The sequence below is a fragment of the Calonectris borealis genome, chromosome 2, assembly GCF_964195595.1.
Source record: "Calonectris borealis chromosome 2, bCalBor7.hap1.2, whole genome shotgun sequence".
NCBI lineage: Eukaryota > Metazoa > Chordata > Aves > Procellariiformes > Procellariidae > Calonectris > Calonectris borealis.
Window position 1 is genome coordinate 107,549,348 of NC_134313.1, and position 19,321 is coordinate 107,568,668.

At 36.0% G+C, this 19,321-nt stretch overlaps 1 protein-coding gene across 1 annotated transcript in view; it reads left to right on the forward strand.

The window, feature by feature from the left end:
* TNS3 (tensin 3) overlaps nucleotides 1-19,321 on the forward strand; it is a 256,780-nt gene that overhangs the window by 131,722 nt on the left and 105,737 nt on the right. The window contains exons 9-17 of the mRNA XM_075142915.1: nucleotides 3,146-3,196; nucleotides 4,434-4,556; nucleotides 6,112-6,176; nucleotides 9,219-9,302; nucleotides 12,606-12,718; nucleotides 13,860-13,920; nucleotides 14,082-14,157; nucleotides 17,727-17,856; nucleotides 18,843-18,908. Coding sequence (XP_074999016.1) covers nucleotides 3,146-3,196; nucleotides 4,434-4,556; nucleotides 6,112-6,176; nucleotides 9,219-9,302; nucleotides 12,606-12,718; nucleotides 13,860-13,920; nucleotides 14,082-14,157; nucleotides 17,727-17,856; nucleotides 18,843-18,908 — 769 coding nt within the window. The remainder of the gene's footprint in view (nucleotides 1-3,145; nucleotides 3,197-4,433; nucleotides 4,557-6,111; nucleotides 6,177-9,218; nucleotides 9,303-12,605; nucleotides 12,719-13,859; nucleotides 13,921-14,081; nucleotides 14,158-17,726; nucleotides 17,857-18,842; nucleotides 18,909-19,321) is intronic.

Consider the following 19,321-nt stretch of genomic DNA (forward strand, 5'->3'; position numbering starts at 1 on the left):
TACTTACAGTTGTTATAGCAGTTCTCTTGATGTTGATTTAGAGCAGTGATAAATGAGCAAGTTACCTTATTTCTGTCTGCCGCTGTATTAGTGTGCTCCAGTTACATTTTTGTATCCACAGTAACTGAAAGGTAATCAAGTTTTTTGAGGAGTAAACTATTCTAAATTAGCTCACTAGTTAGAGAGGTATCTACATGGGGGCATACAGAGCAGCTGATGAACAGTAACTCGTTTATGTCAAAGGCATTAGGAATCTAACAGTAAATACTAATGTCTAAATTCATGGTCAGTTCTTTTTTAAAAGTGAAACAAACCCCAAACCCACTGCTACAATTTATAAAAAGATTTCAGTGCAGTCTTAGCATATACATATTTGTTACTAGGTTAGACTAATATAACTGCTGTGCATTTTCTTGGTCTTGCATATGTAAATGATATGGTAATGCTTGTGTGTTGCTGTTGCTTTACGAGTTGGAACTATTTGTTAATTTTAGCTTATGTCATGTTTTTACCACCTATCTCTTTGCCCTGCTCTTTACTCAACACAAGGCTACCACTGTTTTCAGCAAGCAACTTTGGTCCCACCTGGTAGAAGAGTTTTGCCTGCCTGCTCTCCCAATCTCTTCTCCGTAATGGAATGGGCTGTAGGATGGTGAATTGTTCCCCAGTCAGTACTTTGTGTTGTATGATCACAGTACATCTTTTGCTTTCCAAAATTGCCAGCTACGTGCTATTTGTTTCTGTTCTTTGGCATGAGATTTTGTGTTTCTGGTCATCTGATTAAAGAGCAAACCAAATCTAAGACCCTTTAGTACCTTCGTAAAGGTCTCTTCTCCCGCTAAAAGGTCTCCTTATTTTTGTTCTATGGTGTTGCTGAGCATTCAGCAGAGTGAGGGAATTAATACTATCTTAATAATACAAGTTACTTCCCAGTTCAGGATTAAACCATATGGGAAGGGGGAGGGGGATGTTTCCTCTCTGCTGTGTATAAGGAGGAAGGGTTTTTTTTCCCCACTTGTTTTATCTTACTTAATTTTTATTCTTTAGAATAAAATTTGGGGCAAAACCATTTAAGTTTCACAGAACTAAAGGCTAATGCTCCTCTTTTTTGTACCAAAATATAAGTAAGTAGACCTAGGATATGCCAAAAAGGGGCTAAAAAGGATGCAGTTAATCTTCCACTGACATCTATTTATAGCATATGTTTCTCTTCAAAGACTTCTGTGACCTCTTGTTTTGTTGTCATATGTGAAATATTCCTGTACCTTCTGGTCTCTATTCTGCGCTGATAGGACTCCTGGAGTATCTCAGTTTGATCTCTACTCTATAGCTTGACAGGGACTGGGGTACAACAGCATCTTTGAGTTTGGCATTTGATCCGGCAGCGACAAATACCCATCATGAACAGGGCCATATCCTGACACACAGGAATTTTAAACTGATCTTACATAAAAATACAACAAGAAAAATGAATAAAAAAAGGTTCTCACCAAATAGCACTTTTTTTCCTGTGGAAAATTTTAGGTAATTGATTCTTAATATAGCTTTAATAGTAATTTTAAGAATTCCGTACTGAGAAATACAACTGTCCTCTAAATTGTTTTGCAGATATTAAGACTGATAGAAAATTACAGAGATTTTTGTGAGTCATTTGCATAAGACACTTCTTGTTTCATTCCTGTTAAATTACAGTTGGTATTTCTGGGAAGATAACTATGGCCTTAATTGTAAATGTTGATTCATCTTCCTGATCCAAAATAATATGGGTAGTGCACATATGAATTTTTGATTGCCGTCAAGCTCTTCAGCAGTAATCTGTTTAAAATGCAAACAATATATTGGGATAAAGACCATGTTCCTGATCATGTAAAGATGTTTTATGCTTTCTTTTGGGGTTTGAGGTCAATAGAAGTGGTATATACCCTTTATGGTCAATATCATGTGTGATTCCAGAACCCTATGCAGCGTAGAATAGAAGCTGTTTTCTTGGGTATCTTGTTAATTTGGGGGTTTCTTCTTTCTCTGGATGAATTTCATGTTCAAAAAGAGTACTTTTTCCTAAAGGTGGTATAATGTCTTCCTGCTTCCACCGTGTCCATGATGGGGTTGCACATTCATTTAAGTACCACATCAGTGAGCAGCAGGCAGCAGCTTCTAGAAGCGAAATGATGCATTTTCTTTAGCCTGTTCAGTTCTTGGCTTCTTTGCTGAGACTGCTGATGAGAGTGCTGGTTAATGCCAAATGGGATGATATACTTTAGAAAAGGGTTCTTAAATTGGGTAGTAGTAAACTGTATAATGGACTTATCTCTCATATTTACTGTTTCTCATATTTATGGTCTGTTTATCCCATTCTGGCAGTGTAATGAGACTTTTTAAATGATTATTAATGTCATCTATACTTAACTCATTGTGATGTGAAATAGCCACACTATAAAAGAGAATCTGCCTCAGTAGCATTGTTTCAGTTGTTGAGTATTGATATTTCAGCTTTTTGCTATTGATTGATTTAAAGAACTTCCTAATGAAAGAATCAGATATACTTGTATACACTGCTTTACTTTTTTTTTTTAATGTTCATTTAGCAGTCTATCTCTTAAGATCCTTATTAAGCACTAAGTGTATGATAACTTACTGTCTAATGGGTTAACAGAAGAGTTGGAAGATCTCCCAGGCTAAGCTATAGTTAAATAGCTATGCCGTATCTTCCCTGTGAATTTTTGACAGACCAATATTTTCTAGCCAGGCACTCAAATTCAAATATTTAAGACTGTACCACCCTCCTAGACTTTTCTTTGTTAATTCTTATGCTGTGCAGTTATTTTGTATGGTGCCCAGGTCTCTCAGTATACCGCTGACTAAAATAAAGCCACGTGAAATAAATAAAATGTAGCAGAATTTTAATTGTCCTTTTTCAAAACGTGCATTTAGTTTCATCTTCAGTTTCATTGTATAACAACTGAATACCTAAAATACATTTGCTAGTGCTATCTGACTTTAAATGTTAATTTAGTTAGTAAAACAGTAGGCAAACCTGAAGCCTTACCACTGTAGTTTCTTGTAATTATCATGTGTTTCAAATACAGTTATTTACTACATAAATTATGAAGTCTTGGTGGTTGATTTTTTTTTTCTTTCTGAACAGGTGTTAAACCTCTCTGAGAAGAGATACGACCTTGCCAAGCTTAACCCAAAGGTATTGGTTTTCTTCCACAACATACCTCTCTTTCTAGTGTTAAATACAACTTAAATGGCGTGATAAGCCCTGAAGCTATGCAAGCGTTGATACACAGAGTAAGAGAACAACTTTTGGAAGATGATAAAAACCCCCACACGCATCCCTTTTTATTTTTTCCCCAAGTTCTGTTTTGTGTCTGTTAGGTCTGTGCTTTACATAGCTGTTCCTGTTGTTTTCTTAGACTTTGCACGCAGGACCTGGAGCCTGTTGTGACTACTGAAAAATTCCTATTGAGTGATACAACTTTTACGCCAAGTATACTTTCTTTGTGCAGTCAGAGGATACTAGAAGTTATATACTGTAATGTACAGTCTGATAGCTGAAGCTACTGAACTCGGTTCAGATACAGACTTCCATTTTGTACTATCTTTTCATAGTTGCTTCTCTGCACAATAATAATTAGTAAGAAAGGGAGCTATTGATGTCTGTCTGTTGTTCCACCTCAGCAATTGTTGTATTTGTTTCATGTAAAAAATGATATGCGGGTACTCTTCAGCAGCTATTGTAAGGCCAGAGTAGCACAGATGTATATATAGCAGTAGATTTACAGGTATATACACTACCTGAGGAAAATTTTAAAAGAACTCATAATTTTGACCTTTTGAATGCTTTATTGATCATGAAGGATTTAAGTTGTTCATGGTTACTGGTTTTGTTAGGGTTAAATATGCATATAATAATAATAGGTTGAGTAAACAGTATTATATGACTAAAATCGAATAAAAAATATGAAAAAAATTTTGAAATGTCAAATCTGAAGGAAGTAAATTGCAAATTAAATAAAAACAACCACAAAATACTGGACCAGGCCAGTTAACATTCTTTGTTCTAATTTTGACGTTCTAAATATTTTACTGTTAGAAAGTACTTGAACTTCTAATTGAAGATTCTTTAAGAAATTAAGATCTTCAGAAATATTGTCACTTGTGAGTGGTTGGTGGGTTTTGGGGGGAGTTTTTTGTTTGATTGTTTTTATAAAAGTAGTAGTATCTAAAAGAAAACAAACAATTCCCCTTCTTCCCCTTAAGAGACATGTAAGCATATTTTATTTACATCATGGCATTCGAATGACATGATTATCCGGGATTGAAAAAAATGTGGAGACTCTTCACCATCACAATTATTTGAAGCCAGATTTTAATGTGTAGTATTAGAGTCAAGGTGCCTCTTGTGAATGTTACTTGTTTAATTGTAGATTATGGATGTGGGGTGGCCTGATCTCCATGCTCCGCCTCTTGATAAGGTGTGCACCATCTGCAAGGCTATGGAGTCATGGCTGAACAATGATCCTCAACATGTGGTGGTGATCCATTGCAGGGTAAGTGAGCTTTGTGTATACACATTGGCTATCAGTTTGTATTCATTTTCAAAAGCCTTGTCCTTTATTCATACTCATTTTAAAAAATAAAAAGTTTGATCTGTTCTGGATGTTGGAAACAGTGTGCCAAATCTTCAGCTTAAATCCACTGACCTTGCATGCTTGTTTTGTATTGCTTTTTATGATAACTAAGGTTCTAGCCTCTGCTCTGCTATAACATACAATGATGTTAGTTCGCTTCCTTCAAAGGTCAGTGCTACTTCTGTAAGCATATTTAGAAGCTTGAGGGTTTCCCAGCTCAATAGCAAATGCTTTAGAAGCTCTTCATGTTCTGTGACATTCGTGGATTTTGTTGCGGGATAAGGATAGGCAACATATCACAGCTCATCCCTTTATACTGTCGTATAGGTGTAGGAAATGAGGACATTAAGTACCTCCTGGGTACTTCTGACAGGTTCTAACTGCCAGCATCATTGCAGTGCCTTACAGCAAAGCTACCATCGTGCAGTGTTACTACTTCTCCTTGCTTGCTCACAATGAAGAGAAATAAAGAGAAGCCTTAATTAAATACAGATAAAATGAATTCAGAACTGAGTTGGTAGCTGTGCTGGTGGCACTTGAGGCAAATATGTCTCTCTATCACTGGCAGATGTTACTCTAAACAGAATGAGGGCGATCATAGGACCAAAACTTCTCTTCAGGTTGTATAGTGCCCAGTCCTGAATTGCTTGCAGGCAGAATGCCATGATTGTATAAAACACTACTGAATTCTTACTAGTTGCAGGGCTGCAGCCAGGAGAATGGCCCATACATGGGACAAAAGAAAAGTGGGCAAAATATTCCTAGGTATTTTATATACAAATTGGTAATGCATATTGTTGATTAATGCCTTTTGGTAATGACTTTAGAGTTTCCAACCACGAAGATAGATACAGCTACTTGAATCAGCTGAGAGACTGAAATTGTTTTGAAATCTGTGAGAATTACCACTTGGTAAATTGTACTGAATTTATGTCATGTAAATTATTTAATAAGATTTTGGAACATTTTTTAAATTATCCATAGAAAAATAAGTAGTGGTTATTATAAATCTCAGTGCTGGGGAAGTAAAAATGCCCAAACCTGTTGGAAACTCATATGCTTTCCAAAATAGGTATTTTATAGCATTTCATGCCAGAAATTGCAACATTGTCTAGACTTGTCTTGAATGATCTCTGGAAAAAGTAATATAAAATTAGACTAGTTGATACAATGTTTCTACTACTGGTCCAGAATATATTTTTTTTTTAATAATTTCCTCTCAGTCACTAAGACTTGACAGGCACGCACATGGAAATCCTACTTAGTGTTTTTTATGTCACTTGTCAGCCAGCCTGCATAGACAGACAAGCTAGTGCCTATCATTACCACCTTTCCAACAACACAGGAGATGCATGAGCAAAAGGACTCTCTGAGTCTCCTGTCTTAAAGTTTTGTTTAGTATGGGTCTTAAATAAAATAATGCCCAATAATGTAATAAATTGAATAAGTTACCATTCCCTTTTTCCTTATACAGGGAGGAAAAGGAAGGATAGGCGTAGTCATATCATCATATATGCACTTCACCAATGTTTCTGCAAGGTAAGTTGTGAATAATGCATATTGTGTGTTTTCTACAATTAAGGAAACATCAGAAAAAAATGCCTTTTAATTGTAGTACCGTTTGTCAGCTTACTGTTGTCGGTTAAGGTTTGTCAGGTTTTCTTCTCAGAGAGTCTTGGAGCATGTCTTAAAACAGCCTACTTCCATGACAGAGTTTTCTTGTGGTCCTGCTTTCAGCAGGAAGTTGGACTAGGTGACAGGGTCCTTTCTAATCTGAGATATTCCATGATTCTGTGGGAAAATTCTCTAAAGAGTCTTTCGAGATGGATGAAGAAATGTGCAATAAACCATTTTTATATAATGATACCATCTTTATTCTATTAAACCCATCTATTTGCCACATCCATCAAGTTGCCTCTTTTGAATCAATGAGAAACTATTCCTGAAGTACTTAAGGAAAACAATTATTAGAGTCTGGAATCAATATTTGAATAGGGAATTCCTAGACACTGATCAAAGTGCAGAATGCAGTTTAAGAAATAATCTAGACTTTATCTTGCAGTCAGTGCAAACAACAGGTGTCTGATTACTTGGTTTTAATTGTGTCTTTTAGAGTGCTGAAATTATGAAATGTCAATTGACAATTTATGTGAATAAAGATAAAATTTGATAAATGGCCTCAAAAGGATGAAATCTGTTTTGTTTTAGGTTTTTGTTTGGTTTTTAATCAAATTGTTTCCTCTTGGTCTCTTTTATATATACTTGTATAAATGCATTAAAATAAAAATACACTGTAAAGGCCATGGTTAAATCAAATTTGGTTCTGAATTCACACCAGTCTGTCAGAAATAGATTTGATCCAATACTGTGGTGGATGAAGTCCTGAATCACTATAGGCTGGTAGCAAATTACTCATGGATTTCAGTAAAACCAGCATCTCAGAAAATAATCTGTGTTCACTCTGGTAAGCCTGGTCGACAGGTAATTGTAGACTAAGAAATTAATGCATTATACACACCAATATATGCTGAAAAAATAAATACATATATCTTCAAGTAGCAATTGGGACAGCAATTGCAACGATTTTATAATATTTTGTTGAGAAGCATTGTGAGTGACAAAATCTGTCTAGTGAGGATAGTACAGTGCTGTGCTGTGATCTCAGTGTTGCAATATTGTATTATCCTTTAAGGTGGTACCTGGCTATAAATATATTTTACTAATGCCATAACAGAACAACATCTGGATGTGATTGTAAAGCCCAGCAATGAAAAGTGTCATCTTTTACCCCAAACAAATTCAGGATTCCTCCAGTGAAGTTGCAGGGGAGGAGTGAGTTTGGAAGCCCTCCTTGAAATTTCTGGATATCTGTCAGTTTCTATCCAAAACTCAACTTTTCTGTGTAAGAATGAGGTTGGGGAATTTTCCCAGCTAGGATTTGTATATCCCTAGCATTATCAAGCATTATCAGCTGTGAGGTACACAGCAACTTCACAGAAGCAGAAATTACTGCAGGTGCTGCTGTTGAGGGTGCCAGCTGCTGTGTCAGAAAGGGTACTCGGAAGACTTTGAGGATGTTCACACTAAATAAAGTTCCTAATTGTCTGCATGGACATGCCAAAAAATCTAGGCTTAGTGAAAAAGCGTTATGATGCAAACCCCTTTTGGTAATATGTTATGAATATCTGATTTTGTCATTTAGGAAGGAATAATGTGCCGTCGAATTTAATGAGGGCAGACAGAGCTCTTTGTAATAGTTGGTAAGCTCTGTTTTAACAAGTAAAGTACTAGCAGTCTTTGGCCAGTTAGGAGTGGGTTGCCTAAATTCTGGGTGGTAGTGTGGGTGAAGATGTATGAAGATGCATGATGGATTGGGTGAAGACGACAGTTTTTGGGTCAAGGATATTCTAAGCACACACTATGTAATCTTTAACATCCATGAAGAAAAGACATGACTTCACAGCCTGATCCAGCACAATCTGATCAAGACAATCGGGAACTTCTGATTAATTTTTGGAAAAGGTATAAATTCCATTTTTAGCCTGATATGCATATGTATACTTTGCACTGGTTTTTTCCCTGGAACTCGTTTAGGTTGAACTAGATGTGGAATTTAAAATTTGAGGTTCCAGAGTCTAATTATTTTTAAACTTCTGCTTTTTTTTTATGACCTGATGTTAATTAACACTGTCAACTACATCTGTTAAGAGACATATTGGCTTTACCTGGTATAGATACAACAGAATCAGCATAGCATGTTACTTGGCATATGTGATTAACAGCATTCTTACTGATTTTTGGCACTTCTGTCTCTTTTTTCTATACTCTCTTGCCGCCTTCTGCACAGATGCAGAGGACCCACATCAGAGCCATTCTGGATAGAGAATGGAAGAAAATGTATTTTTCTGAATATGTTGCTCCTTAATCGTGTGTTTGAAAAGTTTGTGGTTGTCTGATGCAAAACATTTCTTTTTCAAAGATTGACACTTTTATTTTAAACATTGTCCCCCTTGGTGGCTCAGGGCACAGGAAACAAAGACTGAATGAATCATTTGACTGCTTAAATGATCCTCTAGCCCGGCATCCTTTGCACCTCATGTACTGTACTACAGTCAGAGCTAGGCAGTGGTTTTCATCTCCATAATGTTGCTGCTTCTTTTTTAAAAAGAATAAATTTGTATTTTGCAGAGAGAACTCCCTAGTGGCACACTCAGGAAATTACGGCAAATATCCTTCTTTTGCAGCCTGAGCTGCTTGGCTTTGCTAAAGTTTATTGCATTATGACTTTGACATATTCATGTTGGAAATATGCAATCCAGTTAATTGAATAAGGGAGTAGGTGCTTTGCCTCAGGAAGGAAACTGCCTTAAGGTGTGGAATGAGAAGGTGTCAGTGGAAAAAACATTCTTGTCTGACCTGTAAGTGCCAGAGTTGCTAGTTAGGTGTTTCTTTCTTTTCTTTTTCCTTCCTTTCCTTCTTTTTCCTTCCAAATATTTTAGTATATTTCAAGCAGTAACATGCTGAATTTCCAATTTAACTCCAAACTGGAATAACGTGGTATCTGTGTCTCTGTTTTGACAGTGCTGATCAGGCTCTGGACAGATTTGCTATGAAGAAATTCTTTGATGATAAAGTTTCAGCTTTAATGCAGCCATCCCAAAGAAGGTATTTAATTTGTTTCTAATTCATACCAATAAGAAATGTCATTGTTATCTTCTGCCCTCATCCCTTACTCCCTCTCCTGCTATGTGAAGGCTATTTCTACAAGATCCTCCAGTGATTCCTGAACTCTCAGCCCTTTATCTTATATTAATATTCCTTGATTGATGAGATCTCTCCTTCGGTTCCTGCACGTAGCCCAAGATAGATAAGACTTTTTGTACCACACCGTTATCTATATGTGTTCTTACTGCATTGTTTTTTAACAAAAAGAGATGTCACAATCTATTTCATGATTGCTCCAAGATAATAATAAACTCATTTTTATGTGGCATAAATGATGTGTATGGAATGTGTGTTGATTAGTGTGCAATAAAGATCTTATTACCACTTGTTTGGAGGAGCTGCAGATTATGCATCTGCCCCATGTTCATGCTAGTAAATGTTTGTCAAAGCATGCATTATTCATTCTGTCTATCTGAATGTCTTACCTTTTCAGTCTGTCTGCATGAATAAGGTTGAGTTAGGACTCAAAGTAAGCAGTTTGGAAAGTGAATAGTTCTGGGGTTCGCTATTTACCTCATTTTGACGAGAGGTAATGAAGATTCAGTACCAAAAGATTGATATCCATCAGACAAATAATTGTGATATAGGTGAATCTTCTTCTAGAAACATTAAATATCAACTGGATTTGATTTAGTAATTACTGTTTGTTTTTGGTTTTAATCAGCGTCTATACAGCAGGTTTTTTAGAAGTTGTTAAAGGATAAGGCTTTGCTAGTAATTAAACTAGAAAAATAAGTAGTAACAACGAGCAAAAGGCATTTGGTTCTGTTAATGTCTAAATAAGAAAAAATTTTCTGTTACTTCTTGAACCCATTTGGTGACCTGGCCGGCTCTTTTTCACTTGAAAAATAGTAACACAGCATTCCATTGGACTTGAAATGAACTTTTCATAACTAGAAATTTACTGGCCCTTTTTTTTTCTTTTCAGTTTTATGCCTGCATATGTGTGTATTGCATTTTAATAATAAGGATTTGAGAGTGGTGCCTACCACGTAAAGAAGTGTGAATGGTAGGAGCAAAAGGAAATAGATGTTCTTAATCTTCCCATCAAGAAGCCTTATGCAGCAGGCGTATTTCCATGAGAGCCAGGGACCCTCACAGCAGCCTCTGTGAGTTGTGCATCAGGGCAGTTTTTACAAGCATGTTGACAGGAAGCTTCAGTAGCTACTAACTCAGGTGATCTGTATCGAGCCCTAAAGCTAGAGATGAAGTAGGTGTAAATGGTGGTATGTAGCTTTCCTACCCTCTTCGAGGACCTTTCCTTAATTCTACTGGGGGGCGATGGGGGAGGAAGTCTCAGAGAGACTCAGTTCACCTCTTGACTGATGGAATTAGCATCTTTGCTCAGCAGTACAGAGCTTGAGCTGCCCTTACCATCTTCCAGACACGTGCGCACAACGGTACTTTAGAGTGTCACTCCCCATGAGAACACAAGAGGTTCTCCAAACGGTTTGTCAGAACTGTTCTCCTCCTGAACCTGGCCTTTCCTGCCTTCGCCTGGCCTGGCAGTGGCTACTAATCCTATTGCAGAGAAAGGAAAACCAACTCTAATATTTGTGGGTAATTTTATAATCCTTTTTTGAACCCATTTTGATCAGTTAGTGGCCTGAATCACCTTTTTAATGTGCTTTTTTCTCTGAAACCATTCTTGGATAATTAATTAGCAATGTCCTTGTTAAAATCCAGTTGATGTATAAACAGGTGTAGTTTAGGTGAATATCAAAATGATAAAATTTGAAAATAGACCCATTATTTGTATTTTGAAACTTTTTCTTCACTAAGTTTTGTCCAGAAAAAAATAAATTGTGGCCATTAAGTGCATCAGTCCTGAAAATATCACTTAACTTTTCCCCACTGCTAGTTGGATGTTGTAACAGTGGCAAGAAAAGCAACTATAGACCAGATCTTCTATTCTGAATCCATTCTGACAATACTTAAAATGGATACTTATTCTCAGATAAGCAGTTGGGCAAGGTTTGCCTGAATAAGAAGCGCAGATATAGACCCTTCATATTTAAAAATTTCTCATAAACCTTCAGGATAAATCTTTGAACACGCTTCTCAAAAATAAGCCAACTGCCTATAAGCCTCTTAAATGCACTGCCTTGAGAAAGGTGTTCAAAAATTCAGTCAAATTTTTTGAATAATTAAAAACAGGTAGTGGTAGAGAGAAAATGTGCAGGCTGAGAGGTCACTGACAAAATGTTTTACCACACTGTTTTTTGTCACTTAGGTGTGACAATTTGTAGATTTGTGCTTTTGATGTATCAAATATTTTCAGAAAGACTGAAGAAGGAAACCAAAAAGCAAAGTTGTCTTTTCTTAACATTTCAAAATAAAGTGAGCTTTGCTAGCTGTCTATAAAATGAAACCTATTTTAAACCACCACAACCCCCATTCTGGGGTAGTAAAGCTTTTGTTGTTGGGCAGGATATCTTTAGCTGTGGTGTTACCATGAGTGTACAGTAAGGGATGGGTTAATGAGATCTGTGCGTAAAGAGCAAAAAAGAGGCGATTTTTTTCTGTACGTTCTTGAGAGTGAAGTTAAATGAAGGTCGTGTCATGGGCATGGAAGAAAAAGGGACTCAAAGCGAGTAGAAAAATTAAAGGAGGCTGATTTCACTTGGTTATTTAAAGAGATAGGAGGAATTTGTTTAACACACACTGCAGTGATGTTCACTTGCATGTACTTGCTCGTGAGCTTGTGACCAAACCAGGTATTAAATAGCAGAAATACAATGATTTTCATGTTGCTATGGAAGTTTTCCTCTGTTTGGTGCTGAATGAGATCACCTATCATTATGATGATGTTATTTGCCTGCACTGGCCTTAATGCTAAGATTTCTGACAAGGGCATATCTTGCTCTTGTTTTAATGAAGGTCGCTTCACTGTAAATGGAGTGGGACCCATGTCATGCTGCTGTGAAAGCCAATTGAGACCTTTAGTTGCAACTAGAAATGATTGACTTTACTATCCTGCTAGTTCCTTTCTTATTTAGAGTAGTGATGTGAAATAACTGAAGACATCAACAATAGCAATGCAACAGCCATGGATTTAATAAAGTGGTAAATTAAAGTGTCTTTTCATGCTATTTTGTGAAGATTATTCTTTTGGAGTTATGTGTAATGTCACAATGCTATTCACTACCCATGGCCTAGAAATGTTAACGTGTAAAGAATGTGTTTTCCTGATATGGTTGCATTACTGTTTTTATTTAATTCAGATAAATTTTGTATTTTTAGATATGTGCAGTTCTTAAGTGGCCTTCTATCTGGATCTGTGAAAATGAATGCAACCCCTCTTTTCCTGCACTATGTTATCCTTCATGGCATCCCAAGCTTCGATGCTGGGGGAGGTAAATTACCTAACTTTTCCTATCCAAGTGTAGGCTCGAAGTGTTGTTCCATTTTGGAGATTTTTAGAAAGCCTGCATGAATCTCAAAGTAGAGTTGATACTCCTTGATATTGGTCCAAATATTCCCAATAAAAGAACCAGAAGAAGAGAAACATCCTAAGAGTAAAAATTACAGCAGGTGAAATAAAATTCTTGTCCTTTGTTAAATGAAGAGTTAATGCTATTCATATCTGCCTAGTTTCTCAAGAGTTATGATCCCAGTCCCTGCAAAAGAGCTGAGAACCTGGTCAGGTTACACAGTCATTTCCTCCCTGTTTAGGAAATAAACATAATCATAAATATAATCTCTTTTCTGTTTTGAGATAGGATTTTCTGTAGAAAAGCCATTTGGCTATGGTGTGCTTCTAAGGTGGCCAGCTATAATAAGTGGCTTTAAAATTAGAATACTAAACCAAGATATTGTGCTAGAGCATAGTAAAGGAGTATAACTCTGTTATTTTGTCATTTGAGAGTTAAATAGCACCTGTCTTTTGAAATGTCATCAGCATGAATTTGCAGTGCTCCATTGTCATTGTTGTTTAGTCTGGTTTTATTTCTAAAATAACTATTTCAATAAAGACAAGGTATTGTTTGTTGTAGTAAGACATTTAAGGGACTTACTAGTTTTGAAACAAAACTGTAGATCGAATATTTTGTTTAATTTTGAAAATGCTTTTTATTTTATTTTGGGGTTTGGGTTATTTTCTCTTTTTTTTTTGTTTTGGCCATTCTCCCTCTTCCCTTAATAATTTCGTTTTCCTGCAGAAAAAGTGGGAAGGAAGGCAGACAGACATATAATAAGGAGCAAAGTGTTCCCTCTTTCTTTCCTTACTGGAATCCTTTAAAATCCCCTCCTCCCCAATTCAGAACTAGTCTGAAAATCAGGAAAAAGTGACTTTTTCATAAAATATAATCAAATACTTTTTTGGGGGAAAACGAATCTGTCAAAGCTAATTTTGCTTTGAAGGATATTTTGACAGTCAACATTGTGCCACTTGTGTGCCACTTTGCTCAGTCTGGATGTGCATGAAGCTTCCTAGTTGTAATATTCAGATAAAGGAAAATAATTACAAAGCAGTCTTTTCTGTTGACTTCTTTTCAGCTTGCCGGCCTTTTCTGAAGTTATACCAGGCTATGCAACCAGTTTATACATCTGGAATATAGTAAGTTGTAAGCATTTTCCTTTATGTTTGAGTCCAGATTTTAATTCTCATAATTGCAGAATTTACATGAGTCTTTTTTCTTTTTTTGTGTTTGTTTTTGTTTGTTTTGTTTTTTGTTTCTTTAAACCATAAATTTTATTTTTCTTTTCTCTCCTGTTAAGTAGCGTAGGGACAGAAAATCAAAGCCGAATCTGCATTGCTATAGACCCTGCCCAGCTTTTGAAGGGAGATATTATGGTAAGTTAATTGTATGGAATGAAAATCTAGTACTGTACCATTTAGTTTACAGTCTCTGACCTGTTTTGCGTTCTTGTAAAAAAAAATAAATTGAGCAAATGGTTGCAGACATACTACAAAATAGGTTATTAAGTTAACTTAGTCATCATCCTTGAGTTTTACAGGAATTAAAATGCCTATAAAACTCAAACTAGAAGGTTTTTAGGAGCTGAAACAGTTGCTTTTAGCATTCCCATTTCATAGCATCACCAAGTGCAGTAATGTCTGTATCGCTATTTTCTTTATAAAAACTGCTTTGGGGAGTATTTGTAACTCAGCATTAAAATACCCTTGTCCTGTAATTTGGCAGGCAGTGTGCACAATCGTAAAACTATATGTTGTAAAGAAAATACCTGACTAATTCTAAATTGTTTTGGGATGCAAAAAGGTCTGACACCAAATAAAAGCTTCTGATTCTACAAGCACATGCAGTATTTAGAAAGCAATTTATATGCGCTAATATAGTGCGTGTAATTCCCTGTGTGCAATGTGTAACTATGGTTGAATTGCAGCACTATCACTTTAAATCTCTCTGCTTTCTTTCTTGCTTGTCGTACACAGTTACGCACAGAGAAAGTAAAGATAGATAGTTGCAGTGCCTTTCAATCTGTTAACCTAAGAGGACAGAAGAACATGTGGAATGAATGGTGCGGGGAAGTATTGTCAGAAAGTATTCCTAGTCTATTTCTAGTAGATTTCAGAATGGTCTTTTTATTTTATATACTACTTTGAAAAATGTTGGACCTCAATTTAAAGGGTCCTTGGTATCAGATTCTTTTTTTTTTTTCCCCTTCTTTTTTTTTCTTTTGAAATAATCTTTTGTATTATCCTTCCTCCTTCTCCCTTTCCTACTTTCCCTCTCCATTCAGTTTAGTATGTTATTCTTTCTTTCTTTCACTGAAAAATGTAACGCTTTTTAAATATACTGTTATAAATTGGTATACTCTAGAGGTTCGGGACAGTTTCAAATTCGGGAAGATTTGTTACTCATTGGAGGACCGTTGGTGCCTACGGAAATGGAATAGATCACAGAAGAAATCAAACTAAGACAAATTCAGTGCCTCTCAAATGTGTGTTTAAAATGAAAAATGAGCACATAGCTTTTCAGTAATGCTTGCATCGTTTTAAAAGAGATCAACTTCACTACTCCCATGCTATTATTGGAGGTAATTCTTCTGAGCAAGTCAGTGTCTTATTCAGCATGGTAGTATATCCTAAACAAAGACTTCACTTCAGTTTTGAATATTTTTTTACTATATCTAAGCAAAAAGATCAGTGGTTTCAGGAAAAAGAAAAATCTATAGGATGCTCCACCTCCAAGTCCAAAAAGTTTAACCACCTGAAGTGCATGGGTTTAAAAAAAAAAAAGACTTGCTTGTCTTAGGTTTAGAGAAAACTTGTTAACACAATGTGAATAGTATGTGGTGATACAGCACAGCCACAATTCTTGAAAAGCTGCACTGTGACATCTGTAAATACATATAGGTATTTCCTAGCGTATTACAGTGGCTTGCATTAATTCTTGAATATGACATCAGAAGGTAGTGGAGTCACAATTCAAAGTTAAGCTTCGACTTCATTGAAAGCTTATTATGTATACTGAGTACCGAAAGATGTTTTCGGTATCCTGGGTATAGATGTACACTGTTACTGAATGTAAGAGAGGCCAGATTTTCATAAACCGTTACAATTCTATATAAATAAGTTGTTTAGGATATGCTAAGTTAAAATTATTCAAGGCTGTTACTTTGAATTAGAAAGCAGAAAGAAGCAGGGAACTATATAGTTGTCTGAACTGACTCAGATTCAGCATTTTTATAAACACGATTATGCAAAAGACAGTAGATTCTGAGTAAATCCAGCAACTGTGCAAAGCCAAAACTCTTGACAAATTGGAGGATAAAATGTATTGTTCAGGTATTTAGTCTTCTGCATCTTCAGAAACTCTCGTGTATGATCCACATGTAAAAATAACGTAATTGTTTAAACAGCTAAAGAAGTTAATGTTTTAACGTGAAATTGTGGAGGAATGTATATAACCTTATAGAAGCTCTTAAGTCTGTTCAGGCTTCTTTTTGCTCACATAATATAATTAAATAGAATTATCACAGTTACTTTCAGGCCAGTTATACATTTTGGAGCAGGTTAGTTCTAATATCTCTCATCAGGGGCTCTCTTAATCCCCTTTCTGTCCATTTTTCACTTCTGGGCAAACTTGCAGTTTTCATCTCTTATGATGGTGGAGAATGAGAGAGGAGAATTTATTCTTGAATCAAGCAGTCTAACTGTTTCTCCTACCTTATATTTTGGTAGTTTAAGGGACTGACCTACACCATGGTTCTAGTGAAATGATGCTGGTAGTTGTGTTGGACTAAAATGAAATAGATACCTTCAATAGGCAGGGATTTGTACACTATGTTAGTTTTCGTGAGTGTAAAGCGTTGTTTAAAATAAGAAGCAAATACTGTTTTACCTGGTGTTACCACTATGCTGTAGGGGATTCTCTTGTAAAAAACAAAAGAAACAAACAACGCCAAATCCTCACCTTGAGATAAAATAATGCTTACTTGCGTAAAGAATCTCCCAGCCTTTACAAAGGGTTAGGAATATGTGGTTTGCGTAGAGAATACCTGAAAAAAAAAACGATCTCTGGTATATGTGCGGAAATATTTCAGAAGTTGTCCTATGTGCCATGTATATGGTCAGCACTGATTAACTTCTGGAATTTAAGGCATCGTGGGGTCACTATAGTGAAGGGTAGAGAGCAACAGCTTATGTTAGATTTTTCAAATCCTGTAGTGATAAGAATTTCATAACTATGTTTTAATCCCAACTTTCAGAAGTATCCCTCTTCTGTAAGAATGCTGAGTGGCTTTGTATTACAGTTGACTCAGAGAATTAGTAGGTAAAATATCCGTGGGTCTAGTCTAAGGGAAGGTGGTGTTAGAGAGTAAGTGTATTGTGTTCATCTTTAGCTGCTGAAATTCATACTAGATGCTACTTTTGCAGAATTCTGTGTTGTTCTAGCCAAGGTGTCAAAACTACTACCAACTTCCCACAGTGACATAAAACAAGATCCTATCATCACTAGAATAGGTTTTTAAAAAGTCCTAAAATAGATGTAATCAGCTTGCAGGCTTGCTTCTAAAAACTCTGCATATTCTTCAGTTATTTTGAAATGGGAGTACTATAATTCAGTTTTACATTAAGTTGATAACGTGAAGAAGTATGGATACAAGTCAGTGTTCCAACATTGTACTGACAAATATTGTGATTCTGAATCATAATCTACTGATTGGTGACTGATAGCGATGAAAATAGTAATTATTATTTTTACACATCCAGAACTATCTTGCCTTGGGCCTGTATAATTTTAAAGGATTGAATAACGCATACCCTGCTTGTTACAACATCAGAGGTGTCTGCAGTAAATTGCGCTGTGACTGCTTTACTTAGCAATTAATGCATATACACACATTTGTTCAGATTTTTAAGAAATTACTTCCTGACATGTTTCTCTCTTTCTCTAGCTGAAGTGTTATCACAAAAAATACCGGTCAGCTACCCGTGATGTGGTTTTTCGCCTTCAGTTTCACACTGGAGCTATTCAAGGACATGGCTTAGTGTTTGGCAAAGAGGATTTGGACAATGCCAACAAAGGTACTTGCCTTCTGTGGTTGGTTGGATGCATACGTGTGCGGGGGTGCATGTGTGTGCCTGTGCATGTGATGATCATCTTCAGGACCTGTTTTCAAAAGGATTCTTGATTTTTTTTCCATCCCTGTTTTTAGGGAAAGGGAGACTGCTTTCTGTTAGTTAACTCATATCATGTAACACAGGTAAACTCCTAATGAGAAGAAAAGCTCTTCAAGTGAGTTAACTTGTCAAAATAATTCACATACTCCTACATAGTCCTTATTGCCTCCTCTCACGTTTGTAAAAACAACAGACATTTGTTTGAAATGGTGACTTTGTTAGTCACCATTACAGGAAATAAGATGAACTAAGCCAATCCCTTTTTTGGATGATGAAAACAGTCACTAAGTATGATACTGTGTTTGTGACCTAGTCTGCTTGAGTATGGAGATCTTTCAATATGCTTCAGAATATCCAAAAATGGAGGCAGAGTTTTCAGACACATTTGAAAATGTGTTGTGCTAGTCTTTGTATTTTCCAAATTATTACTTCAGTTTTATTTTTATGTTTATATGCAGGATTGCAACTCCTTCACCCTACGTTACTAGCAAACTAAAATCAAACAAAAGTTTCGTGGTAAAGTATTGTAGTTTAGCCAATATAGAGAACAATTTTAGTTTGCTCCGGGGTGTGTTTTCCTTTAAAAGCCAAAGCCAGCCATGTCTGTTTAGAGAGAGGTTTGGAAACTGCACATCTTTCCTGCTTTCGACAGTTCTTGGAAGTAAACAAAACTCCAACTGACACTTAAGTGATCTTTTCTGTAGAATGTGTGAGGCAAAGAATATGGCTCTTTTACAAGGAAATCGCTAAACTGCAAGTGAGAAGGGAAGAGTGATGAGGGTACATGTGTTAATAGCTATAGAGAATCCTGATTTCTGAGTGCCTTGGAACTGCTTTCCTGAGAGATAGCTAGCTGAAACACTATCTTTTTTTTTTTTTTTTTTTTTCAGATGACCGTTTCCCTGATGATGGCAAAGTGGAATTAGTGTTTTCAGGAACTCCAGAGAAAATTCAAGGTGAGTATACAGAAGAAAAAATACACTGAGTTTGAAAATAAACCATGTTGAAATGTATATTTAAAAAAAAAACCAACCCTTTTTCCTCTTTTATTCCACTTCTCTTGTAGAAGATCTGAAATTCAACTTTACTGTTAAAATATGTCATATAATTACTGGTTTACATTTGAAAAATTTAATGAAGACTCTGCATTTACATCAGTATAGGAATGATCAGATTTTGTTTTAAAACTATAGCAGAACAGTTGCTGATGACTGGTAGAAAACATTTGTATAATATGTTGTTCTGTGTAAAACATGCATAGTATAGGTAGCGTGGCCGGGCATAAGTGACAGCAGTGGCCTATCCCATAACTTTTTTTGGATGTTATCATAACTGATTATGTTTGCAGTGGCGAAGTTTGGACTGTCTT